The following is a 27,316-nucleotide window of genomic DNA, read 5'->3' on the forward strand; positions in this document are numbered from 1 at the left end:
ACCTCATGTGAGTGGAATCACACAATATTTGGTTTTTTTTGTGATTGGATTATTTCATTTAGCATGATGTCCTTAAGTTTCATCCATCTTTAGCATGTAACAGAAGTTCCTTCTTTTTTAAAGACTTAATAATATTCCATTGCATGTATGTATATATGTGTGTGTCTGTGTATCACATTTTCTTTATCCCTTCATCCATCATCAGACACTTGGATTGCTTCTATCACTTGGCTATTATGAATAATGCTGCAATGAACATGGCTGGGCAAATCTCTCTTCAAGATCCTGTTTTCAATTCTTTTGGATATACTGTGTATCTCCAGAAGTGAGATTGCTGGATCATACATTAATTCTGTTTTTAATTTTTTTGAGGAACCTCCACACTGTTTTTCTTAGCAGCCACATGATTTTACATTCCTATTAACAATATACAAGGATTCCCATTTCTCCACATCCTCACCAACACCTGTTTTGGAAATAGTCATCCTAATGAGTGCAGTGATATCTCATTATGATTTTGATTTGTACTTCCTGATGATTAGTGGTGTTGATCATCTTTTAATATGCTTGTTGGTCATTTGTATGTCTTCTTCAGACAAATGTCTATTCAAGTCCTTTACACATTTTTTTAGTTGAGTTGGGTGGTTTGTTGTTGTTGAGTTGTAGGAGTTCTTTGTATATTATGGACATCAGCCCCTTACAAGATATATAGCTTGCAAATATTGTCTCTCATTCTGTAGGTTGCCTTTTCATTCTGTTAATTGTTTCCTTTGTCGCACAGAAGTTTTGAAGTTTGGTGTAGTCCCATTTGTCAATTTCACTTTTTTGTTGCCTGTGATTTTGTGTCATATCCATGAAATCACTGCCAAGTCCAATGTCATGAAGATTTCCCCATTTTCTACTCTGAGTTTTATAATTTTAGGTCTTACATTTAGGGCTTTAATTCATTTTGAATTAATTTTTGAATACGGTTTTAGGTAAGGGTCCACTTTCTTTCATTCACACATGAATATCCAGTTTTTCCAGCATCATTTGTTGAAGAGACTGGTAATATAAAGTTTGTGTGACCCTCTTTATTCTATATACCATTATTTGTCTTATTTTATCTGAAATTAATACTGTCGCTATTGCTTTCACTTGAGAAATGTTTATCAGTCTATTTATTTTTATTCTTGTCATGTCACTGTTTTTTGACTCTTATAAACAACGTATTCTATTTTTAAACACTGTTTTATCTTTTAATAAGAAATTACAAACTAAATATGTTTAACTAATAGGTTGTTTCTGCTTTTAATCTCATTTTATGCTTTCTTTGTGTTTTCTTTGTTCTGTGGATGATTTTTGTTAGCTTTTATCTTCTCTAGAGGCTTTTTCTTTTATTTCTTTTGGATGTGTCATTATCTATTCCTAACCATAAATTCCTTTGATGCAAATCATCTTTGTAATTCACAGAATTACTGAAATAGATTTCTAGAAGTAACAGGAATTCTTCAAGGCTTTTTAGAATTGCCTAAGTAAACAAGAAAATTCTAAGTCCTAGACATGACCTTTTGAAAGAAAACATAGGGTCCCAGATAATCTGGCTACTTCTTCCTTTTTAGTGACAAGTCACTCAAAACTTCTAAGCCAAGAAGTACGTACTTTTAACTTAATCAGAGAAGAACTCAGACAAAGCGTCCATGCATTAGAATGTATGTGAACATTGGCTAGGAAGTTAACATTTTCTGAATGTCCATTATGTAACAGGCACCACTGAATGTTATCTCATTTTTTAAACACTACAACAACCACAAGAATGTAAGCTCCATGACAGCAGAGGTCCCATTTTGTCTTTCTTACCACTCTAATTTCAACATCGAGAATGTGACCAGGACATAACAGGCACACAATAAATATTTACTGAAAAAATGAGTGGAACGATCTTATGACATTTTTAGTCCCTTTCTAGAGTGAAAACAAAAGTCAAAGAGAAAAGGTGACTTGCTTAGAATTACACAGAAAGTAGTACAGTAGTACAGAAAGGAGTAGAACTGGGATTTGATCTAAGGTTTGTTTGATATACTAACGTATTAGTCCCCTTTAACTTGACTTACAAAGCCTTGTATGACATGACTGCCCCAGCCTACTTCTCTTGTTACATATCACTGAGGTCAAAGATCCAACCAGCACAAATTCCTTCAGGTTGCTGAAGGTTCTTCTGTAGTTTCTCCCAGTTACCAGCTTTTAATCCAGCACCTTCATCAGAGTCAGTTTAGGTGTCTCTTCTCTTGGTTTCCCCAGGTTTGGTGCACTCTGTTATATACATTTATAGCATCCCATGTTCCCCACCATAATTATATTTTCCTATTTAAATATAGGAAAAGAGCAGTGGTTAAGAAGAGGAACTCTGAAAGTAGGATATTAAGGTTCAGATCCAGTCTCTACCACTTCTAGAACCTGTGGGGCATCTGAGCAAAGATGATCTAGGCCACTAAATACGTACAAATCTCTGGCTTAAGAACAAGATCTAAGCTGGAGAAGGAGATTTAGGTGTTATCAGCATTTGGAGGTGTTAGAAACTATTAACATGTGTGAGCTTTTCCGTAGATTGCATGGGGCATGAGAGGAAAAGAATGTTGAGGATAGGACCCAGGGGAAAAACACTACTTAAAGGTTGGGGAAGAAATAATTTAGAGTGAAGAAAGAGAAGTGGTGGAGCTAGATACTAAAAAAAAAAAAAAGATTGGTCACAAGTTAGTGACTGCTGAAACTGGACAATGGGTACATAGAGAGTCACTGTCCTATACTTTGGTTCTGTATGTTGGCTTCTGTTTGAAATTTTATGAATAAAATGTTTTAAAAGGAAGGGTAGGTGGAGAAGGAGGAATCAGTGAAGGATTCTGAAGAGATGTAGTATCTGTGAAGGAGGAAACCAGTATTAGAAGTAGTTATTACCTCTAAGGAGTGAAGTAAAAGAGTCTTACAAATGAGTAGAAGGATTTGGTAGTTGGGTCATTAAAATTCCTTTAGTAACAACTGTTTCAGTGGAACACAAGCTTGATTTCAGTGGTTTGGAGCAAAACTAAAACAAGAAAGTAGAGACACAAAGTACATTATGGAAATCTGGGCATGAAGAGAAAATATACTTTGAGGGAGATACAGGACCAAGGATTCTGTTCTGGTTTTGATTTTAGATGGTAGATCCCTGGGAGGAAGTAACTGGGAAAGGTTGATATTGGAGAAAGCAGAGAATGTCCTAGACAAGGATAAGATGTAGAATGCGAACAAAAGTAGAGGGGTAAGTCTGAGAAAGAGAAGATACAATCAACCTCTATCTTTGATACCGACGGGAAAGGTGAGGATCAGTTCAGATAAAGATTTTATAAGACAGTGAACTTAATGAGACAAGGTCAGAGGGAACCAGACATAACTAAGTTACGACCAAAACAGAAGAGGAAGTAAAAGATTTAGCAACAAGTCTGTGTCAGAGATCTCTGTGGAGAGATCACGTTGTGAATAAGAAAGCTTACAGACTTGATCAAAGAAACCAAACAGATGTGAATTTTATATTAGCTCTTAATCATCTTCTGGATAAAAGCAGAGGGATCCTGGGGAAGCAAATATAAAGCAAAGAAAAAAGTTATCTTTACTGGAAAATAGCCTTCGGGGGAACCATTTTGCTGTGTCTGATTACAAAAGAAGGAAGGTACAGAAATTCAGAAGGGACTTCAAGATGAACATCACAGAACAAAATGAAAAGCCAGAAGAACTTCAGTAAAATCAAAATGTTGGCTTTTATATGCATATTGTTCAAAGATAAAGGAATACTTACAGTACAATCTACTTGTTGTTTTTTAAAAAATGGGGGCTTAGATAAGGTGGTAGTGGGAAGAAGTGAAAAGTAGTCAGATTTCAGATACCTTTTGATGACAGAACAGATAGGACTTGTTAAAATGTATAGAGCTAAATATTATAGAAAAACCATATACAAAATGTTAACAGAAGTTATCTTGGGCTTCCCTGGTGGCGCAGTGGTTAAGAATCCTCCTGCCAAGGCAGGGGACACGGGTTCAAGCCCTGGTCCAGGAAGATCCCACATGCTGCGGAGCAACTAAGCCCGTGCACCACAACTACTGAGCCTGTGCTCTAGAGCCCATGAGCCACAACTACTGAAGCCCGCATGCCTAGAGCCCATGCTCCGCAACAAGAGAAGGCACCGCAGTGAGAAGCCCGCTCACCGCAACGAAGAGTAGCCCCCGCTCGCCGCAACTAGAGAAAGCCCTCACGTAGCAATTAAGACCCAATGTAGCTAAAAAATAAATAAATAAATTACTTAATTTAAAAAAAAAAAGAAATTATTTCTGGGCGATAGGATTAAACATGATGCTTCCTTTATTCTTTTTAATTTTTTGGAAGAATAATTAAGATAATCTAGTTTAATTCTAAAGAATAAATTTTTGATGTAAAAAATTCAATACTGAAACACACATGGTAAAATTTAAAGCTTCTCTTCAAACTCAAATCCCTTATCCCACACTTTCCCCTAGAGATCACTGTTAAACTACAGTGTTAAAGGGTTTTAAAACCCTTTCTATATAGTTCTCAACCTTTCTTTTCATACTGCCCCTCCAAAAAGAAAACTAAATAATTAAATATACATATACATATTATATAATATGTAATAATTATATACATATAATATGCATATTATATACATGTGATATGCATATTATATACAATAATCATATACATATAATATGTAATAATACATATTATAATAATTATATAATATAACTGCACTTAATTTAAATTTAAATTTAACTTAGTTTCTCCCTGATGACAGATGCTAAATACTAAGGAGTAAGATTTTGTATGGCAGGACTAACTCTGGAGACCACAAGCCAATGTAATATATAAGATTTTTTGTGCCTCCCCCCTCCCTCCAAAAAACAGAACTTTTTCTCCCTCCTGGGGTCAATATTGCCCTTGTTGAGAATGCATGGTGGACTGGTATTTTAAATAGACTGTCACTCAAATTAGATTTAGTATGAACCACAATCTCCTCCAAATTTTTCCCCTGGCTTCCCTCACCATGTTCTCTTTGGTTTCCTCCTCCTCTTGAGATACTCCTTGTGGCCTCCTCTGTTACAATGTATCCCAAACTCACTGAATGTAAATATTTTAAAATATACATTCTAATATATGTTTACTTGTTTAAAATTATATAAAAATACCACTGCATTAATAAAATATGTGCAATATAAAATGTACGAAAATAGTTTAAAGGATGAAACTTGTAAAAAGGACAGGCAGAATTTATAACTATCTTCTTCCATGTCAAAATGTATACACACTTTGGAAACCAGAGTTCTACATGAGTTTTATATGTTGCATTTTCGAGGTAGACTTCTTTTCTCTCTATAGCCGGTCTTACCCATTACTATGGCTTTGATTGCCAATATGAGCCAATATCGTCCAAATTTATGTCTCTAGCACAGGCCTCTCTTCTGAGCTCCAGACTCCCATATTAAATTGCCTAACTGACATCTTCACTTGGACGTCCCATGAGCACCTGAATACAGAGCTTATCTTCCCTCCTAAATGTGCTCTTCGGTTTATGCCCTCAAATGAAGTCACTCCTATCTACCACAACCCTGTCAAACCTGAACCAATGATATCGTCCTTGACACCTTCTCCTCCATCTCACCACTTTTAATCCATCACTAAGATTTGTCAGTTTTACCTCCTGAGTAATTCTCAAATGACTGCAATTCTCTCCATTTTCATTGGCATCAATGTAAATTATTGTTATAGGCTGAGTTTTGACCCGACAAAATTCATATGTTGAAGTCCTAACCCCCCATACTTGAAAATGTGACCATATTTTGAGATAGGTCTTTAAAGAAGTAATTAAATTAAAATGGGGTCATTAGAAGGTCCTTATAAGAAAAAGAAATCTGAAACACAGACACATACAGAAGGAAGATGGTGTGAAGACACAGGGAGAAGACAGCTCTATGGACATTTGTATACAAGTCTTTGTATGGATATATTCTTTCATTTCTCTTGGATTAATAACTAGGGGTATATTGCTAGCTCATATAATATATGTATGTTTAACTCTTTAAGAAACAGCCAAATTGTTTTCCAAAGTGGTTGTAAATTTTACACTTCCCTTCAGCAGTATATGAGAGTTCTAGTTGCTCCATATCCTCACCAACACTTGGTATGCTCAGGTCTTTTAAATTTTAGATATATGCTTAACTGACATCTATCTCTAAAGTGTCTATTCAAATCTTTGGCCTATTTTTTTAAGCTGGCTTTTTTTGTTTTCTTATTGAATTCTGAGAGTTCTTTAGACATAAGTCCTTTATTAGATATGTGATTTGCAAATATTTTCTCCCAGTTTATTCCTTATCTTGTATTCTCTTAATGGAGTATTTTGCAGAACATAAATTCTTAATTTTGAGTAAGTCCAAAATGTCAATTTTTTTCATTTATGGATAGAGCTTTTGGTGTTGCATCTAAGAAATCTTTTTCTACCCCTAAGTCACAAAGTTTGTTCTGTTTTCTTCTATAAGTTTTAGAATTTTAGGCTTTACATCTGGATATCCAAATGTTTCAGTGTTACCTGTTAAAAAGACTACTGCGTCAAGACAGAATTGCATTTGTAACTTTTTTTGAAAATCAATTTTCCACATATGTGTCAGTGTATTTTTGGACTCTCTATTCTGCATCAATGATCTATGTCTCTAACTTTATGCCAATTCCACATTTTCTTGAGTATGGTAGTTGAGTCTTGAAATTAACAGGTACTGTTAGCCCTCCAATTTCGCTTTTCTTTTTCCAAGTTGTGTTGTATCCCGAGTCCTTTGTATTTCTGTTTGAATTTTAGAATCAGCTTGTCAATCACTCCAAAACACCTGTTGGGATTATAGGTCAATTTAGGAGGAAGGGACATCTTAACAACAGCAAATCTATCAACACATAAATAAGGTATCTCTATTTCCTTAGGTCTTCTTTAATTTCTCTCAGCAATATTTAGCGTTTTCAGTGTCCAGATGTTCATCTTTTGACACATTTACTCCTAAGATTTCATATTCTTTGATGTTACTATATATGGAATTATTAAATTTCAATTCTCAATAGTACATTGCTAATATATAGAAGTACAACTGATTTTTGTATATTGACCTTCTATTCCGTAATCTTGCAACACATCACTTATGAGCTCTAGTAGCCTTTTTGTAGATTCCATCGAGTTTTTTTTTTTTTTTTTTTTTTTTTTTTTTTTTTTTTTGCGGTATGTGGGCCTCTCACTGCTGTGGCCTCTCCCGTTGCGGAGCACAGGCTCTGGACGCGCAGGCCCAGCGGCCATGGCTCACGGGCCCAGCCGCTCCGCGGCATGTGGGATCCTCCCAGACCGGGGCACGAACCCGCGTCCCCTGCATCGGCAGGCGGACTCTCAACCACTGCGCCACCAGGGAGGCCCCATCGAGTTTTTAACATGGATAATCTCATCATTTGTATATAAAGACCATTATACTTTTTCATTTCCAAACTGGAAGCCTTTTATTCCTTTTTCTTGTTCATTGCACTAGCTAGGAAAATGCTGAACAGAAGTAGTGAGAGCATAAAGAATCCTTGTCCTCCCCCAAATTTTAAGGGGGAAACATTCAGTATTCACCATTGTATATGATTTTACCTGTTCATTGTTCCTAAATGCCTTTTATCAGGTTGAGAAAGTTCTATTCCTAGTCTGCTGAGAATTCTTATCAGAAATGGATGTTGGATTCTGTCAAATACTTTTCTGCATGAACTGAGATGATCATGTGGTTTTTCTTTTTTAGTTTGCTGACTTTCCTTTTCCAATTAGCCTCATACTAAAGCCTCATTCAATCCTCCATAATTTTCAGCCTCCCCTTTGTTCCATACTCTTGTCTGTATGCTGCATTCTAGATAATATCATCAATTCTAACTGCCAGGCTAATTCATTTCCTGGTTTTACGTAACATCTGTTTAACCTATCTGCTGAATTTTTTATTTCAATGATTTAATTTTTAATTTCTAAATGTTCTATTTGGTTCTTCTTTATACCTACCTGATCATTTCTTAAGTCACTTATTTCTCATTTTTTATTCCATTCTTTATTTCAAAAACATATACAGGTATTCTAGATTCTTTGTCAGTTAATTCTAACATCTGAAGTCCACAGTGTCCTTCAGAAGTTCTTTCGGAGTCTAAAACCTGTCTTGAATTTTGTTTATTTTTCCTGCTGACTCTCAATCATGCTTCTAGTTTATTTATAGGACTGGTGATTTTTAACTGTGAGCTCATAGTTGGCTGACCTTAACATGTGGAGAATCCTAATAGCTAAAACTAGAAATGCTTTCCTCTTCAGGGGATCTGCATTTGTTTGTGAGAGTAGGTACTGTTACCAACCAAGGACCATGTCTGCCACAGTCACAGGTCTCAGCTTAATGCAAGACTATCAGCTTCATTCTTCCACCTTGCTAGAGCCTAGTGGACTGATCCCATCATTGACATGGACATTTGACTGCAGGGCAACTCCAGCTTTTGCAATGACTTAGAGCTCACAAATCTCCACTACAGTTTCAACTACTTTATCTGCTAATGTATATCTGTATATGCATATGCCCCTCAGAGATTCTCTTACTTTTTGCAGGGCCAACAGTACATTACAAATTATGCTTTTCTTGGGGCTTCCCTGGTGGCGCAGTGGTTAAGAATCCACCTGCCAATGCAGGAGACACTGGTTTGAGCCGTGGTCCAGGAAGATCCCACATGCCACGGAGCAACAAAGCCCGTGTGCCACAACTACTGAGCCTGCGCTTTAGAACCCACAAGCCACACCTACTAAGCCCGCGTGCCACAACTACTAAAGCCCGTGCTCCGCAACGAGAAGCCACCGCAAGGAGAAGCCTGCGCACCGCAACAAAGAGTAGCTCCTGCTCGCTGCAACTAGAAAAAGCCCGCACGCAGCAACAAAGACCCAGCGCAGCCAAAAAAAAAAAAAAAAATTACGCTTTTCTAACTTATCTAAAATTTGTTTTACTGCAGGGAGAGGGCCTTTAAAAATAACTGGTCCCCATGCTAGTAAAGCAAAAATCTTCTAACCTTTATATATAAGAGTATTTATTGATAATACCTGACTTAGACATGTAACTGGCTAATTGCTACTTGATTATTTTAATCAAATTGCGATGCCACTGATAAATGAGTTAAACATTTTTCTCATAATATTAAAAAGATTCCTAATTTGGGTTCCTTACAATTTTTTTCTGAGTCTTAAATGCTATAATCAAATCATCTGATACATCTAAAAGGGCAAAAGAAAACATTCTTTTTCATAGTTAAAATCCTCGTTAGTACTATAGCTGTGCAAAATGCTGAACACATTCCAAATATATCCTAATGCATCCTACACACATGATTACAAGATTCTGTTCAATGGTAAAAAATGCTGGCTTAGAAAATGAAAGTATCATATCTACACTCTCACATATAGCTAAACTGGCTTAATTCTGCAGATGAGAATCTACAACCTGTTTTCCACCGTATGGATCCTGAATAACTTGTCAATAATTTGTTATACTCACTTTCAAAGTGTTACACATAGTATTGATGATTATATACTGATACTAGAACTTTTGACAGGTTTTAAAAGATACCAAAATTGAATTTTTGATGTCTAATAAACAGTCTAGAAATCTAATTTAAGATGAGAAGATTTATCCATTCAAGTAATCTTTGGAAATACAATATAAAAAGGGGAAAGAAGTATATCCCACATTTAAATGCCATGAGGAATTAATATGATAGGTATAAAGGTGTCTGCAAATTTATAGTATGAACTGAAAATAACAGGCTAATTTTACAAGTTAGCCAGAACATTTATTAAATTAAGCAGCAGCAGCATTAGTTACCTTAATTAAGGAAAAGTTTTCAAAAGGCTTTACATTAACACTGTATTCTTAAGATTTATTATACTTGACATAATTGGCCCAGTTTTATTTTATACTCAGTCCATTTATGCCCTCTTTACACTATGATGTATTCTTTATAACATGATAAACATCTACTACAAAACTTCCTGAACTAATAAAGCATTCCAGAAACCATCATCATGTAGGATTTTTTTCTCCTCTTGTATATACCTAAGATTAGATTCTGAATACTAATATGTACAGTTCTCTCTATCATCTGAAATCAGATATCTTAACAAACAGCAAGGCAGATTTGGCAATATTAACCTCAAAACTAAACGTTTTTAAAGTAAACCCATTTTTTTGTCTACTAAAAGAATATAAATGATTTAACAATTCTCACAAGACCTCACAGAACAGAATGAAGGAAAACCATCCTCGTTGTTTTTATGACTACAGAATTACCAAATGTTAGATCATAAACCCATGATTCTTTAGTAAAGTGAGACATATAATCATGACACATTCATAGTAAATCCTTGATACTGTTTTATTTAAGGAAGCATGATTTCTTAAATTTCTAATTCTCAGCATGAATATACATGCATATCATGTTATTAGAACTATTAAAAAAAAACTGACCTTCTCCCACAGTAAGGTTCTTTATTACCATGCACATGGTAACTTTATGGCCCCTAAATAAAAGTTTCAAAGTTTAAAAAAAAAGACTGAAATAATAATCATGATAGCAAATTATTGAGCCAATCTCTGAATTAAGTCTACATTATCTAACTTTCCTTCAGAAAACCTCAGCTCTACAAGTAGTATTACCACCTCCATTTGATACGTGATGGTCTTAAAGATTATAGGACCTATCCAAGGTTGCATAATCAATGTAGGAAATCTTAGCTCTGTCTGATACCAGGGCCCAAGGACCCAGCTCTTAATCACGGTACTGTCCTGCCTTTAACACTACTTGAAGATGTATTCAGAAATGTAACCTTGAAACTACTTGGCTATCCAAAGGCTAAAAAAAACTATACTTAACCCTATAAAAATTACTTTAGAATATTTTAAGCACTTGGATTGACTGTAACAGATAAATTTTAAATAATGAGCATGGCAAGGCAGTTCATTTGCCTACAGATAAAGTCTTAGGAGCTTAACTAATCAAGTTTCTCCCATAAATATATATATATATATATTTTTAATCCATAAGGAGGGCTTCCCTGGTGGTGCAGTGGTTGAGTCTGCCTGCCGATGCAGGGGACACGGGTTCGTGCCCCGGTTCGGGAAGATCCCACATGCCACGGAGTGGCTGGGCCCGTGAGCCATGGCTGCTAAGCCTGCGCATCCGGAGCCTATGCTCCGCAACAGGAGAGGCCACAACAGTGAGAGGCCTGCGTACCAGTAAAAAAAAAAAAATCCATAAGGAAATATAAAATAAATCCATGAGATACCACTACATACCTATTAGAATAGCTAAAATCCAAAACACTGACAATATCAAATGCTGACAAGGATGTGGAACAAAAGGAACTTTGTTTCTTTGCTAATGAGAATGCAAAATAATAAAGCCACACTGGAAGACAGTTTGGCAGTTTCTTACAAAGCTAAACATAGTCTAACTATAAGATACAGCAATCACATGCCTTGGTATTTACTCAAATGAGCTGAAAATTTATATCCACACAAAAATCTGCGCATGAATGTCTGTAACAATTTAAATCATAATTGCCAAAAAATGGAAGCAACAACACGTCCTTCAATAGGTGAATGGGTAAACAAACTAGGTATATCCACAGAGTAAAATATCAGTCAGTGATAAAAAAAAAATGAGCAATGAAGCAATGAAGTCACGAAGAAACCTTAAATGCATATCACTAAGTGAGAGAAACCAGTATGAAAAGGCAACCTACTGTATGATTCCAATTACATGATATTCTGAAAAAGACAAAACTCTAAAGACAGTAAAAAGATCAGTGGTTGCCAGGGGTTAAGGAGATAAGTGGGGGAAGCATGAACTGGTGGAGCATAGAAGATTTTTAAGGAAGTAAAACTACTGAACCTCTTTTGCATGATACTATAAATGGTGGACACAGGAAATTATGTATTTGCATAATGCATTATGCATCTTGCATTGGTATAGTACATTTGTTACAACTGATGAACATGACTGATAAATTATTAATAATTAAAGTCCATAGATTACATTAGGATTAGCTCACTGTGTAGTACATTTATAAGTTTTGTATAATGCACAAGAGATGTTATGATAACCTAGCAAGTATCAGATGTATTTTCTGCTCAATTTTTTGTACACCTAAAGCTGTTCTTAAAAATAAAAATAATTACTTTTTAAAGAAATCTACAGGTATTGAACTACAGCAAAAGAATAGTAAATTACAGAAATTATTTAACAAAGGAAAATGTAAAGTACAGTTTTGTTTTGGTTTTTTTTTAGAAAAGAAACAAGTTGGCAAGAAGTCAAACATGGAAATTCCATCACACTTTATAGTTAATTACAGAAGCATTAGAATCAACTGGTTTAAAAGCAAAGAAACCTGGAAAATTAATTCTTAATTTTCCTACTTGACATGAAATTAATAGTGTAATTTCATTTATATTTAAATTATAAACCAAAGAGAAAATATCTATTAATTTAGCTTTCAGTGAATTTCAAATGTGGACTACAAATTATAAAAATTTAATACATAAATTTTAAAAATCTGTTCTGGTAGATTGCAATCTAAAAAAAATTATTTGCTAGAAATTATCTTCCTAGGAAAAAAGCATTAATTTCTAAATAGACATTGTAGAAAACAAATGGCATAAATTCTAAATCATTTCATCTTGAATTATTTACACTGTTTTGATTTTTTAAAAATATATTCAGAGGTTTAAAAGGCTAAACCACTAAATTAAAAAGAACTTTCAATACCAGGAAATATCCTTAAAAATCTTGAAGCTGCAAAAAAAAAATCTAGTAGTGTAAGAACATTCTGTTTATAACATTTTCCTCAAAAACAGATTACAAAATGATTTAGAGATCTTGGTTCAGAAACTGCTCTTCAATGACCCAAGATATACACCATCACCTACTCAAGTTTAAAATTTTATGAAGATTTTTAAGGATTATCATTTGGGCCTCAAATCATTCTAAAAATCCTATACTTTTTATAAAGGTTCTACTGCCACTGATAATTATTTTAACTAAATAATACTCTTACATTGTAGTTATATAATTAGCAAAAATACCTGTTTACAGCTTTTTAATGAAGGAAAAGACTAAAAAAATTATAGCAAATATAGTAAATTTTATGTGCTATCTTTGCAACTTATGACATATTTTCCTTAGAGTATTTTTACTTCTCTTTGGTCCTAGAGTTCCCAAAATTGCAGGGTCACAAGTTATTCTGGACTTTCCAAAAAAGATTGGTCTATTCTGAATATAGATGAGTATACTGAATCCCAAAGGGACTAAATTTTTATTCATAAATATCACCTTACAAGAAAAAACAACAACTAAACTGTAAAGTTACATTAAAATTTATAAAAAATGTAGATATGTATGTGTGTATGGTGTATGACTACTGTCTTAAAAAACGTAAGAAGAATATTTGGAAGAGCAATCCTCTCTGGCTTTAATTAAATAAGAAATATTTTTAAGTAAATGAAAAGGGCGAATAAAATGAAAGCATATATCCCTATTCCTCATAATCCTTTTTAGTTAGAAATAATCCACATGCATTTAAAACCCGGCCCAGGGTTCATCCAGTATAATAACTGATTGTTGACAAGCATTGATGTGTGAGTTTTTATGTAGAAACTTTGCCCAATGCAGCAATATCACAACAACTTTCATATATAACCTACAGCAGTCTTAATTATATTAATTAATTATATTCATCATGCTGCACATTACATCATTCCTCGTACTTATTTATCTTGTAACTGGAAGTTTGCACCTTCTGACTGCCTTCATCCAATTTCCCCTTCCTGGCTCCCCTCTGGCAACCACCTGCTTGTTCTCTGTATCTATAACTTAATTTCTATTTTGTTACGTTTGTTCATTTGTTTTTTAGATTCCACAGTATTTGTCTTTCTCTGTCTGACTTGGTTTATATACTGTTACTATAATATATCACAGCCACAAGCAGGACTATGTACTGAGTACTATGAATCCTCCTAGCAAATCACCAAACTTGGGGATGGTTTTGGAGATCCCCAACACAGGAAATAAAATATTTAAAATTCTGAACTACAAAGTAAACTACCTACACCACGATGATAGAGACTTAGAGAATCTTTTTCTTTGGTGCACTAGGTGTTAAGATTTAATGAACAGAATATCTACTTATTCCATTCATCACTATCAAAAACATATCAAAATGAATGAATAAAATGTAGAGTCAGAGATTTCTATGCATGGAAGGAATTCTTGTGGCCCACGAGGCCAGTAGATTGGTAGATGACAGAAGGGAGACTTCAGAATATGAAAAAATAATACATTAATGTGCTTTATAGGAAAAATTAACAACTGAATGGACTGTACCATCTTCAGAGAAGACTTCATAAGGCATTATAACAACCACTAATTAAATCTCTTATAATACCAAAAATTTTTATCTTATTCTCTATCGGGACTTTAAAAAACTTCTACAATAAATCATTTATATTATTAAAAAATGGGAAATTACTATATGCATTTGAGAAATTATTCTATAAATAGTATTAGCTAGCATCTATTCAATAAACAAACATGCAAAGAAAACTTGTGGTTTTCAAGAAATATACTTCCCTTTAGCTATCTGGCATGTAGCCTCTCTGTCAGACAGGAACACAAATAATGCTGGCTCATTATCTTCCTGCATTCTTTAATAAAGAGAAAAGAATACTTTCATTTAAACATACCTTAACTATTTCTTCAATGAAACAAATGTGAGAGACAGGGTCTCTCTTCTTGGCTAATATTTTTTGCAGATGTTGTACCTAAAAAGGGGGAAGAGAGGGAGAATGTATATAACTGAGTATTTTCAAATGAACCAAGTATTAAGCATAGGCATTAGAAACAGTAAGGGAAGGGAAAAGACATTTTGCTAGAGCCCTTACATATATTATAATTAGGTAATGTAGGTATTTTGAACTCTCAGAGATTTTAAGAAACTTGCCCAAGGTCACACAATTTAGAATAACCAGGAATTAACCCATAATTAATGTTATTTTCACTCTCTCAAATATTTACCTGGCCACAAACAGTAAAAATATGATCCACAAGTTTCTCCATATTGGTCCAAAGGGAAGCACGAAACGCTGCAGTGTTTCCTGGGGCCGGCATGGTAGATCGTCCAGGTGCCCCTGTTATGAGCAACAGAAAAACATGAAAAATAAAAATTTCCAAATATAACAAAATGTACTGATATGTTATTATGAAAAGCACATACAGGATAAAAGATGAGAAGTTCCTTTTTGAAGAAATTATAATTTCTTATAAGTGACATAAAAAAAGAATCTTAACCTTTTGTGTTTAAGAAAGGAAAATACGATCACACACACACACACACACACACACACACGCACGCACGCACGCACGCGCCCAGGAAGGATAATACAGAAAACAGGAATTAATAAGAAAGGTTTCCTAGAAGGAGGAGTTGAAGAGGTGGGAGGTAGTACCAGGTGAAAGGAACAGGAATAGAAGCGGTGAGTCTCTGTGAACCATACAAACGTCTTACATGCTGAAGTTTCAAAATAAATTTAAATTTTAAAAGAATGAAAAAAGCAAACTCTAAAACTAAATACAAACAAATATAGTAACACATAAAACTAATGGTACTTCAAATTAATAATACAACCACCACACACAGGAAAATAATTAATTCAAGTAATTTTTAATTACAGCATCCTGACTTTAGTAAGATATATTTTAGGGGCAAAAAGAATCGCAAAGAAATACTGTACTTTACTTAATAGATGTGTTGCTTGATAGTAATATTGAAACTAAGTCTATTTTAGAATGGTGCAAATGAAGGTTCTCACTATAAACAGAACAAAGATACAAATGTGTAATGGGGATTGGAGGTATTTGTCAATTCTATTCAGTAAAGGACAGAGAGACGACAACTCCTTAATAGAAATGAGCATGCATGATATCCAAATTTCAATCTCTATGCACCATTCCCCAATAAAAGAAGCCAAGGCTTACTGAAGAAAAAAGTGATTCTGTATCTGGAGTGGTAAAAATAGAAGGTGAACCTGGTGCATACTGGGCCAGAGAGCAAAAAAAGCGTTCAAAGTTTGAGGAAAGAAGCATTCCGAAAGTCGACGGAAGTAACAAGATGGTGAATTGTTATTCTAGATAATAAAGATATTACAAGAAAATAAAACTAGAGACCACTACTTCATGAACACAGATGTAAAACGCCTCAACAAAATATTAGCAAATAAAATCTAAAAATGTATAAAAGAATTTTACACCATAATCAAATGGGATTTATCCCTGGTATGTAAGCCTGGTTCAACATTCAAAAACCAGTTTACAGGGCTTCCCTGGTGGTGCAGTAGTTAAGAATCAGCCTGCCAATGCAGGGGACACGGGTTCGAGCCCTGGTCCAGGAAGATCCCACATGCGGCAGAGCAACTAAGCACGTGCGCCACAACTACTGAGCCTGTGCTCTAGAGCCCGCGAACCACAGCTACTGAGCCCTCATGCCATGACTACTGAAGCCCATGCACCTAGAGCCCGTGCTCCGAAACAAAGAGAAGCCACCGCAATGAGAAGCCCGCGCACCACAACAAAGAGTAGCCCCTGCTCACTGCAACTAGAGAAAGCCCGCGTGCAGCAACAAGGACCCAACACAGCCAAAAATAAAATTAAATAAATATAATTTAAAAAAAAAAGTTTACATAATCCATCACATCAGCAGACTAAAAAAAGAAAAATCACATTAATACATTTGATCACAGTTGACAAAATCCAACAGCCATTAATGGTAAAAACTCTCAATAAACTAAGTGTAAAGGGAATTTTCTCAACTTAATAAAGACTATCTATAAGAAGCCTGCAGCTAACATCATACTTAATGATGAGAAATGTTCCCATTAAGATCAGGTACATGGGGCTTCCCTGGTGGCGCAGTGGTTGAGAGTCCACCTGCCGATGCAGGGGACGTGGGTTCGTGCCCAGGTCTGGGAAGATCCCACATGCCGCAGAGCAGCTGGGCCCATGAGCCATGACCCCTGAGCCTGTGCATCCGGAGCCTGTGCTCTGCAATGGGGGAGGCCACAACAGTGAGAGGCCCACGTACCGCAAAAAAAAAAAAAGATCAGGTACAAGGCAAGAATGTCCCCTTTCACCACCACTTTTCAACATTATACTGGAAGTCCTTGCTAATGTAATAGGCAAGAAAAGGAAAGAAAGGTGTACACTGGGAAGTAAGACATAAAACTGTCTTTGTTCGCAGATGGTACAATCATCTGTGTAGAAAATCTGAAAGAACCAACCAAAAAAGTCCTGGAATTAATCAGTGATTATTTGTAAGATACCAGGTCAATGAACATAAGTCAATTGCTTTCCTATATACCAACAATGAACAAGTGGAATTTGAATTTGATAACAAAATACCATGTATGTCACTCCCTGGCCTAATGAAATACTTAGGTATAAATAAATCTAACAAAATAGGTACAAAATCTTTATGAGGAAAGCTACAGAACTCTGATGAACAAAATCAAAGAGGAACTAAGTATATAGAGAAATAGTCCATGTTCATCGATGGAAGAATCAATATTGTCAAGATGTCAGTTCTTCCCAATTTGATCTATATAGATTCAAGGCAATCCAAATCCAAATTCTAGAAAGTTATTTTTTGGATATCAACAAACGGATTCTAAAGTTTTTATCGAGAGGCAAAAGAACCAGAAGAGCCAACACAATATTGAAGAAAAAGTTGGAAGACTGACTAGCCAACTTCAAGACATTCTATAAAGCTACAGTAATCAAGACAATGTGGTATTATCAAAAAAGACAGATAAATGGAACAGAATAGGGAGCTCAGAAATACATCCACATAAATATAGTCAAATTATCTTTGAAAAAGGAGCGAAGGCAATAAATTCGGCAAAGGTAGAATCTTCAGCAAATCATGTTGGAATAACTCGATAACCACATGCAAAAAAATGAATCTAGACACAGACCTCACATACTTCACCAAAATTAACTCAAAATGGATCACAGACCTAAAAGTAAAGTGCAAAACTGTAACACTCATAGGAGATAACAAAGGAGAAGACCCAGATGACTTTGGGTATGGCAATGACTTTTTAGATACAATACCAAAGACATGTTCTATGAAAGAAATAACTGATAAGCTGGACCTCATTGAAATTAAAAACTTCTATTCTGGGAGAGTCAAATAAGAGAATTAGAAGACAATCCTTAGACTTAGAAAAAAAGATATTTGCAAAAGACACATCTGAAAAAACTCCTACCCAAAATAAAAATTCTTACAACAGTAAGAAACACACCCAATTAAAAAATGGGCCAAATATCTTAACAGACACCTCCCTCACCAAAGAAGATGTACAGATGGCAAATAAGCATATGAGAAGATGATCCATATCTTACAGCATCAGGGAAATGCAAATTAAAACAACACTGAGATACCATTACATATCTATTAGATGGCCAAAATCTGGAACAGTGATAACACCAAATGCTGGTGAGGATAGGGAGCAACAGAAACCCTCATTCACTGATGGCATGAACACAAAATGGTAAAGCTAGTTTGGAAGACAGTTTGGTGGTTTCTTACAATACTAAGCATACTCTTACCACACAATGCAGCAACTGTGCTCTTTGGTATTTACCCCAAGGAGCTGAAAACTTGTGTCCACACAAAAACCTGTACAAAGATGTTTACAGCAGCTTTTGTTCATAATTGCCGAAACTTAAAAGCAACCAGGATGTTTCACTAGGTGGATGGAAAAATAAACTGTAGTACATCCATACAATGGAATATTATTCAGTACTAAAAAAAAAAAAAGAGCTATCAAGCCATGAAAAGAAATGGAGGAAACTTAAATGCTTATTACTAAATGAAAGAAGCCAATCTGCAAAGGCTACATGATGTAGAATTCCAACTATATAACATTCTGAAAAAGGTAAAACTATGGAGACAATAAAAAGATCAGTGGTTGACAGGGCTGGGAGTGGGGAGATGAATAAGCAAAGCATAGATGATTTTTAGGGCCATGAAAATATTGTTTGATATTATAATGATGGAAATACGTCATTCATTATAAATTCATCCAAACTCATAGATGTAGAAACCTAAGAGTAACCCTATTGTAAGCTATGGACTTTGGGTGGTTATGACATGTCAATGCAGGTTCACCAACTGTAACAAATGTTTCACTCTGCTGGGGGATGCTGATCATGAGAGAGGCTGTGCACACATGGGGGTGAGGGTATATAGGAAATCTCTGTACCTTCCTCTTAATTGTGCTGTGAACGTAAAAATACTCTAAAAAGCAGTCTTAAAAAATAAAATTTTTAAAAAGGATGAATGAATAAAGTGAAGGTCCCTAAATATACCCCTTCGTTCCTGGTCTCATTTTCCTTGCTTTCTCCCCAGAGCTCATGTTATTTTGAAATTAATGATTATTATTACAAGGCATATATTTATACATTCATTACATCTGCATGTATGTAAAGCAATACATAGCACCATCTGTCATGTTCTCATGCTTTAAATACAGTATCATACTGTATCTTTCTGCAACTTGCTTTTTCATGTAAGGGAGCTGAGAATTATCTATACTGATAAAATTTATAAATTTAAATATTGTATAGTAGTCTACTTAACAAATAAGCAAGTTTATTCATTTTTCCAATGAAGGAAAGATTGTTTTCAATGTTTAGCTATTATGAATAATAGTAATAAAAATTCTTATACATATGTGCCAGAGTTTCTCTAGGGTTTACTCTTAAAAGAGAAATTATAAGATCATAAGGTATACCTATTTTTAACCTCAGTGACCAGTTTGATAAAACTGAAAAAAATGTTTGAAACATTTTATTCTCCTACAGTCAGAGTACAAGAGTTTCTGCCCTCATCCAACATTTAGTTCTGTTTTAGATTTAGATGTGCCAACCTCATGACTGAGAAATAGTATCTTGCATCATTTGTTTTTCCCTAATAACTAGTTCATATCCTCTAAAAAGAGGCTGAACATCGTTTCATGTTTACTGGATATGTTCTTCTGTGATCTGCTTATTCATATTCTTTATCTATTTTTTCAATTGAGTTATTTATCTTTTCCTTAGTGAATTATAAGCTTTTAGATATATTTTGGGTAACGTGTTCCTGTATAATTATAATGTTATTTATTTTGTAAGTTTTGAAACAATCTTCCACATATAGAAAATTTTAAAGTATAGTAAAAAATATTTTTCCCTGAATCATTTGGGAATAAGTTACTGACATGAGGCCCCATCACCCCTGAAGGCTTTAATGTGTATTTCCAACAAAAATGACATTCTACTACATAATCTCAATATAACCAACAAGATCAGGCAATTAACATTAATCCTGCCAACGTAACATTTTAAAAAATAAAAATAGCAATGATTATTCTTTTCAAAAATAATAAAGAGTAGGGTTTCTACATTAAATCATGGTATCCACTCCTCAACAGATGATAATAAGGCTTTTAAACTCTTTATTCTTTCAGAAAAAGGGAGCATACATTAGCACTGACAGGATGTGAATAATTGCTTTCATTTTTTTCCTATTCTTGACAACACAAGAGGGAATGAGATTAAACTGCTTCTGGAAATTTAAACATTAGATCAAACTTTTTGAGAATAATTGCTGGGAAAAGCTGAGAGTAAAGTCTCCTCTGGCAATTTCTTTTCAAAGCTCTCCTTCTGGGATGGTCTTAATACAGACCTATTCAGAGGCTAGGGCTAACCTTTAAAAATCCCTTTAAGGTCTAAGATTCTTTTATCTCTTTCTATCTAGTGCAAATTATTTATGAGGGACATATATTCTGTGTTATTTAAGGTTATGTTTATATAGCAAACATAAAAATAATAATCAATGACTGCAAATATTTTTAGTATTAGCCCTATATCAAGAACTGTTATTAATTTTACATGTATTATTTATTCTTAAGGACAACTAGAGTATCTTGTTCAATAGAAAAATGAGAAGAGAAAAACTGGAGGCAAGCGGTACAGACAACACTTTGGGTAATTTTTCTATAGTCTGAATAAAATAAGGTGGTAAAACAAGAAAGAAATTGAGTCAAGATAGATTTGTTTGACTGTCTTTAAGCAGAAGAAGATACAATAGCACGATTGTATGTGATGGGAAAGAGACATAATAAAGGAAAAACTGATGATGTGGTAGAGAGAGGGGATCTGTGAAAGCAACGCCTTTGAGTGATGGGATCTAATGCAAAAGCAGAGTACTTGGTCTCTGCTAGGAGCAAGTACAGTCCATCCATATTAACAGGAGAGAAGAAAGATTTTAAGGAGAGAAATGCAAAGTTGGTGTTGCTTAGAAAAATGAGAGGTACACAGAACATGTAGTCTTTCGTGTCTATGAAGTGTGTTATATATGTGAATGTCATCATCGGGTATCTTCTGGCAGGAAAAGGGCTGGGACTGCTACCTTGAATCTACCTGTTTCTGGTTTTCTTTAGATTTTGCTACAGTTGTAATGTTCCCAAAGCTTTTATCAGCTTCTGTCTCCACATTTACCCGTTACTGCTCCTGAGTACGAGAATTATACAAAAGCCCAGAAAGATAAAGTAGAGACTGTATTTCCTTAAAAAATATTTTCTGCCTCAATAAGAAGTACATGTGAGGATAAGGATTTCAGAAAGAAAAATATGCTCCTTTTTTTTTTCTTGCATCTGTTTCCTCTGAACTAAATGAAGCCACAGTTTACAGATTTTATCTAGAAGTTCTGAATATACCAATTGGCCAGTTCAACTCACTGATTAGACAAAAAAGTTATAAATAAATTCTAAAACATAATTTCTTCTCTCATTTTCTGTCTACTAAAAAATGAGTCGTTAGATTACTTTGAAACTTGAATGCTTCACATACTATTCAAAGGACTTTTCAGTTATAAATAAATAAAGAAGCTAAAGATAAACCACATCCATACCTCTCACAGCTGACTGGGAAGGCTGAGTCAAAACTTTGATGTCTAATGCACTGTGGATATTTTCTTCTATAGCAGCACAATATCCATCCATGACACTGGTAATAGTATCCTTCAAAGTTCCAAGATTATGGAAAACCTGAAGAGCTGTTCCGACCTGGGTTGGATTCTTTAAAAAGGTGGTGGTGGGGTGAGTTGGGAATAGATATAAATAGGAAAACAAACACAAACAACATAACTCTATAACTTTAAGTGGTACTTGAGCAGTTACTACAATATTTTAAAATTATTACAGACAAGAACAAAGACAATGCATTTGGAACAAATATCATTTTTAGTCATTATTTATTTCCTAAAAGACAAAGTTAAATACCATATGTATGATTTCCTCCCTTTCCCTTTTCCTCCTCCTTTAAAGGATAATAACACAATTAAAACTCTGTTATATTATTAGGGCTTACTTAGAATTTACCCCCAATCCCTACGAAGAGAGCCATGCTGGAACTAACACAACCCTGTATTTGTTTAGAGAATAAATAAATGAATTCTGCAGAGTCAAATGAGGGCTGAGCTATGCAGACTGATACTATTATTCATTATATTTCCTTTTTCCTTCATTCACTGAAACTACAAATATCTATAGAGTGCTTACTATGGGTCTATCTTGCTTCTATGTGCTGGAAATACAGTAGTAAATAAAACCAGTTGAGTCTCTGCCCACATGGATCTTGTATTTACTGAGAAATGTATAAAAGGTAAATGTAAGAGAATATCAGGTAGTGATAAACGCTATAAAGTAGGAGGCAGGGAATAAGAATAGAGAATGACGTGGATTATTATGGAGGGAAGAGTCAGAGAATGCATCTCAGGGTGTTATTTAAACGGAGACCTACATATAATGAAATCTATGGAGGATACGGGGAAATACAGATCTGGGCAGAGGTATCAGTGAAAGTGCAGAGGTAGAAATGTGCTTGGTAGCTAGTGAAACAGCAATTAGGTCATAATGGCGGCTGGAGGAGAGTGACTGAAGCAGAGAGAGGTAAGCAATGAGGTGGGAAGTAGAAATACCATCTCTGAGTAGATTAAGTCCATAGTGATATAAATAGGTTGCTGGATGTGTCACTAAGTAAATGACTGAATTAACAAGGCAGATCTTGTACATCAACATATATGTCCAGGCCCAAATAGCTTAAATTTCTCTTTCACTTATGATTCAGTGTCTGTTATTAAAGGCACATAGTTTAAAAGTTAGATTATTTCATTAACGTTTTCTTGACTGTTAAGTTTATAAACAACACAAAATGTTATTTCTGAAATCTACTGGTGTAATAGTACATGCCTCAGATACACACACACACACACACACACACACACACAGGGGCAGAGCAGAATCAGCTTAAAGACAATATCAGGAAACATGGTTGGTGAATACTGATACCCACTTTAGACATTTTTAATATTAAACAAGAAAGAGAAGCAAATGCACATTGTGTCATATTAAAATATGTTTGAATGAAAACGTTTTAACTTGTATGATTATAAAAGAATTTTATTCTAATATATACTGTCAATTCTGTATCAATGTACTATAACAAAGAAAAGGGGAGAAAATAAGCTATTTCATACAAAATCATTAACTGAAAATATGGGGTATAGCACTTTGGTTGTTGTTAGTTCCATTCCATGCATAGTGATTTTTTTTTTCACTTTTTAGTAGATATCAAAAATCAAAATTAGGCAGATGTAAAGAAATTTCCCCTATCACTATTCAAATGTCTATATAATCTAAGAAAGCATTACCTGAGCAATTTCAAAGAATATCTTCACCTTATGATACTAGAATATAGACATAGTGTAAAATTGTATTTACTGCCTTTATTATCCTCAAAGAATCTGAAAAGCACAGCTTCTCAACATACAGGGTTTCAGTAACTTAACAATAATTCTGTAACTTCAATAGCTTACAGTGAATGTACACTGGAAGTTGTATGTGTACGTTAATTGAAAACATTTAAAGTCATATTTTACTTGAAAGATCTAGCTAAAATGGAGCAGTCTTTGTATGTTTCTACTCCAAAAATTACTGACTACCAAAAACTTTCAAAACAGTAACATGTACAGTGCATTATTAAAGAAGCATCCAATATCAGAATGGCTATCATCAAAAAGACAACAAGTAAGTGTTGGCAAGGATATGGAAAAAAGGGAACCCTCATGCACTGTTGGTGTGAATGTAAATTGGTACAGCCACTGCGGAAAACACTATGGAGGTTTCTGAAAAAATTAAAAATAATACCATACAATCCAGCAATTCCACTTCTGGGTATTTACCCAGAGTACAAAAATACTAATTCAAAAAGATATATGTACCCCTATGTTCACTGAAGCATTATTTACAACATGCAAGATATGGAAGCAACCTAAGTGTCATCAATAGATTAATGGATAAAAAAGATGTAGTATATACAATGGAACATTACTCAACCATAAAAAAGAATGAAATCTTGCCATTTGTGACAACATGGATGGATCTAGAGGGTTTATGCTGAGTGAAATAAGAGAGAAAAAGACAAATACTGTATGATCTCATGTATATGTGGCATCTAAAAAACAAATGAACAAGCCAAACAAAAGACAAACAGACTCACAGAGCAAACTGGTGGTTGCCAGAGGGGAGTGGGATTGAGGGGTTGGGTGAAATAGGTGAAGGGGATAAAGAGTTACAAAATTACAGTTACAAAATAAGTAAGTCACAAGGATGCAATGTATAGCACAGGAAATATAGTCCTAATACAGTAATAACTTTGCATGGTGACAGATGGTAACAAGACCTATCGTGATGATCATTTAGTAATGTATCTGATTGTCAAAACACTATGTTGTACACCTGAAACTAACATAATATTACACGTCAACTACACTTCAATAAAAAAGCATCTAACATAATATTTATAATAACTATAATTTAAACTACTTATAAAAATTCTAGATGTAATTTTAAGCTTTCTAATTAACATGACCACTTTTTCTATTAATGCCAGTTATTTATATTCACAGTTTAATATAAACTTATCATTTTTTAGTTGGGAAACTATAAAAATGATAATTTAAAATTAAATTCTTTAACATACAGAGGAATGTGCACATTATGTAGGCATAGCTTTATGAAATATCACAAAGTGAACAATCCTCTATAACTACCACCTAGACCACAAAACCAAATATTAGCAGAACCTCTGAATCTTTCGTGGCTTCCCCAACTGCATCTTTCCGAATATTATCACTATCATAATTTCTAACACCATTCTTTAGTTTTACCTGTTTTTGAATTTTACCTAAATAGAACCATAAAGCATTATTTTGTGTCTGGCTCCTTTTAGTCAATATCTTATTTGTAAAATTCATCCATGTTGTTGTATGTAGCAGTTGTCGTTTTCACCACCGTGGAGTATTCCAGAGTGGAAATTTACTTTAGTTTATGTATCCATCCTTCTGTTAACATACATTTGCATTATTTCCATTTTTTAGGTATTTTAAATAATGCCACCATGAACATTCTAGCGCACAGCTTTTAGTGAACGTATGTATATGCATTTCTGTTGGCTAAGAGTAGAATTGCTGGATCATATAGTATTTGTATGCTTAGTATTTGTAGATACGGCCAATTTTCCAAAGTGATTGTACCAACTTATACCCTGACCTGAAATATGTGCTCCCCAATCCTGCCAAAATTTAGAATTATCATCCTCTTTAATTTTATCTGTACTTTTGAGTGAGCACTATTGTTTTAATTTACATTTCCATGATAGCTAAGGAGTTATCCATTTTTGCTTGTTAATTACCCATTTGGATATATTCTTTTGTGAAGTGCATATTCATCTCTCGTCTATTTTTTTTTTTTTTTTTGCGGTATGTGGGCCCCTCACTGTTGTGGCCTTCTCCCGTTGTGGAGCACAGGCTCCGCACGCGCAGGCTCAGCAGCCATGGCGCACGGGCCCAGCCGCTCTGCAGCATGTGGGATCCTCCCGGACCGGGGCACGAACCCGTGTCCCCTGCATCAGCAGGCAGACTCTCAACCACTGCGCCACCAGGGAAGCCCTCTTTTTTTCTTTTTTTTTTTTTGTCCTTTACATATTTGTACAAGTTGTTCATATATTCTGGGTATAATCACTTTGACGACTGTATATACTGCAAATATGTTCTCCCACTCTTAAGAAGTCTTTTAAGGCAGAGAAGTTCCTAATTTGAATGCAGGCCATTTTATTGACCTTATTCTCCATGGTTAGCACTTTCAGTATCCTGTTTGAAAAAAAAATTTTTTTCCCATCTCACATTCATGAAGATGTCTTTCAATCATGAAAATATCTTTCTTTCATGAAGTTATCCTCCAGAACTTCTATCGGTTTACCCTTCACATTTAGATATACAATCCACCTGGAATTAGTTTCTGCATAATGTGAGACAAGAGCCAAGATTAGTGTTTTTCTGTATGAATATCCGATTGACCCAGCACAATTTATTTGAGAAAACAAAGAAGCAAATGATAATCTTTCTCTCCTCAATCTCAAGGGTTACCTCTGCAATAAGTCAAGTTTCCATTTATGTGTTTTTGTTTCTGGACCATCAATTCTGTGCCATTTCTCTGTCCTTACACTAATTCACCTCTGTAAATTATTGTAGCTTTGAAGTAAGTTTTGACAGTCCTCTGCCTCTGTTCTTATCAATTTGAAATAGGCTACTCTTGGTTCATGGTACCTCCATATAAATTTTATAACGGGCTTGACAATTTCCATTTAAAACAAAAAGGCCTGTGGAACTATGGGTTTGCACTAAGTCTACAGATAAAATTTAAAAAAATGGAAGTCTTTGTAATATTGAGCTCTCCAATCCATGAATATATTCTCTCTCTTCATTTATTCAGGTCTCCTTTAATTCCTCTTAATATTATTATAGTTTCTGTAAAGGGATTTTACATATCTTTGATTTTTATTATTCCTACACATTTGATGTTTTTTGATATTATAAATAGTAATTTAAAATTTTTCTGTTTATCTGTTGCTATTATATTAAAAACACCATTGATTTTTCTAAATGGAATTTTATCAAACTTTCAAAACTCAGTCATTAATTAGTTTATTTGTAGATTGTTTTGGATTTGCTATACATAAGATGTTATCTCTGAATAATCTTTATTTTTTTCCTTTCTAGTCC

General features: G+C 34.5%; 1 protein-coding gene across 1 annotated transcript in view; it reads right to left on the bottom strand.

Moving 5' to 3' along the window:
• The window catches only part of COG5 (component of oligomeric golgi complex 5), a 277,137-nt gene that overhangs the window by 104,154 nt on the left and 145,667 nt on the right, over positions 1-27,316 (bottom strand). Inside the window, exons 8-10 of the mRNA XM_081244423.1 lie at positions 22,106-22,271; positions 15,172-15,284; positions 14,841-14,918 (exon numbers count right to left, since the gene is read on the bottom strand). Coding sequence (XP_081100549.1) covers positions 14,841-14,918; positions 15,172-15,284; positions 22,106-22,271 — 357 coding nt within the window. The remainder of the gene's footprint in view (positions 1-14,840; positions 14,919-15,171; positions 15,285-22,105; positions 22,272-27,316) is intronic.

This window comes from Mesoplodon bidens (assembly GCF_964165515.1).
Source record: "Mesoplodon bidens genome assembly, chromosome: 9".
Classification (NCBI taxonomy): Eukaryota; Metazoa; Chordata; class Mammalia; order Artiodactyla; family Ziphiidae; genus Mesoplodon; species Mesoplodon bidens.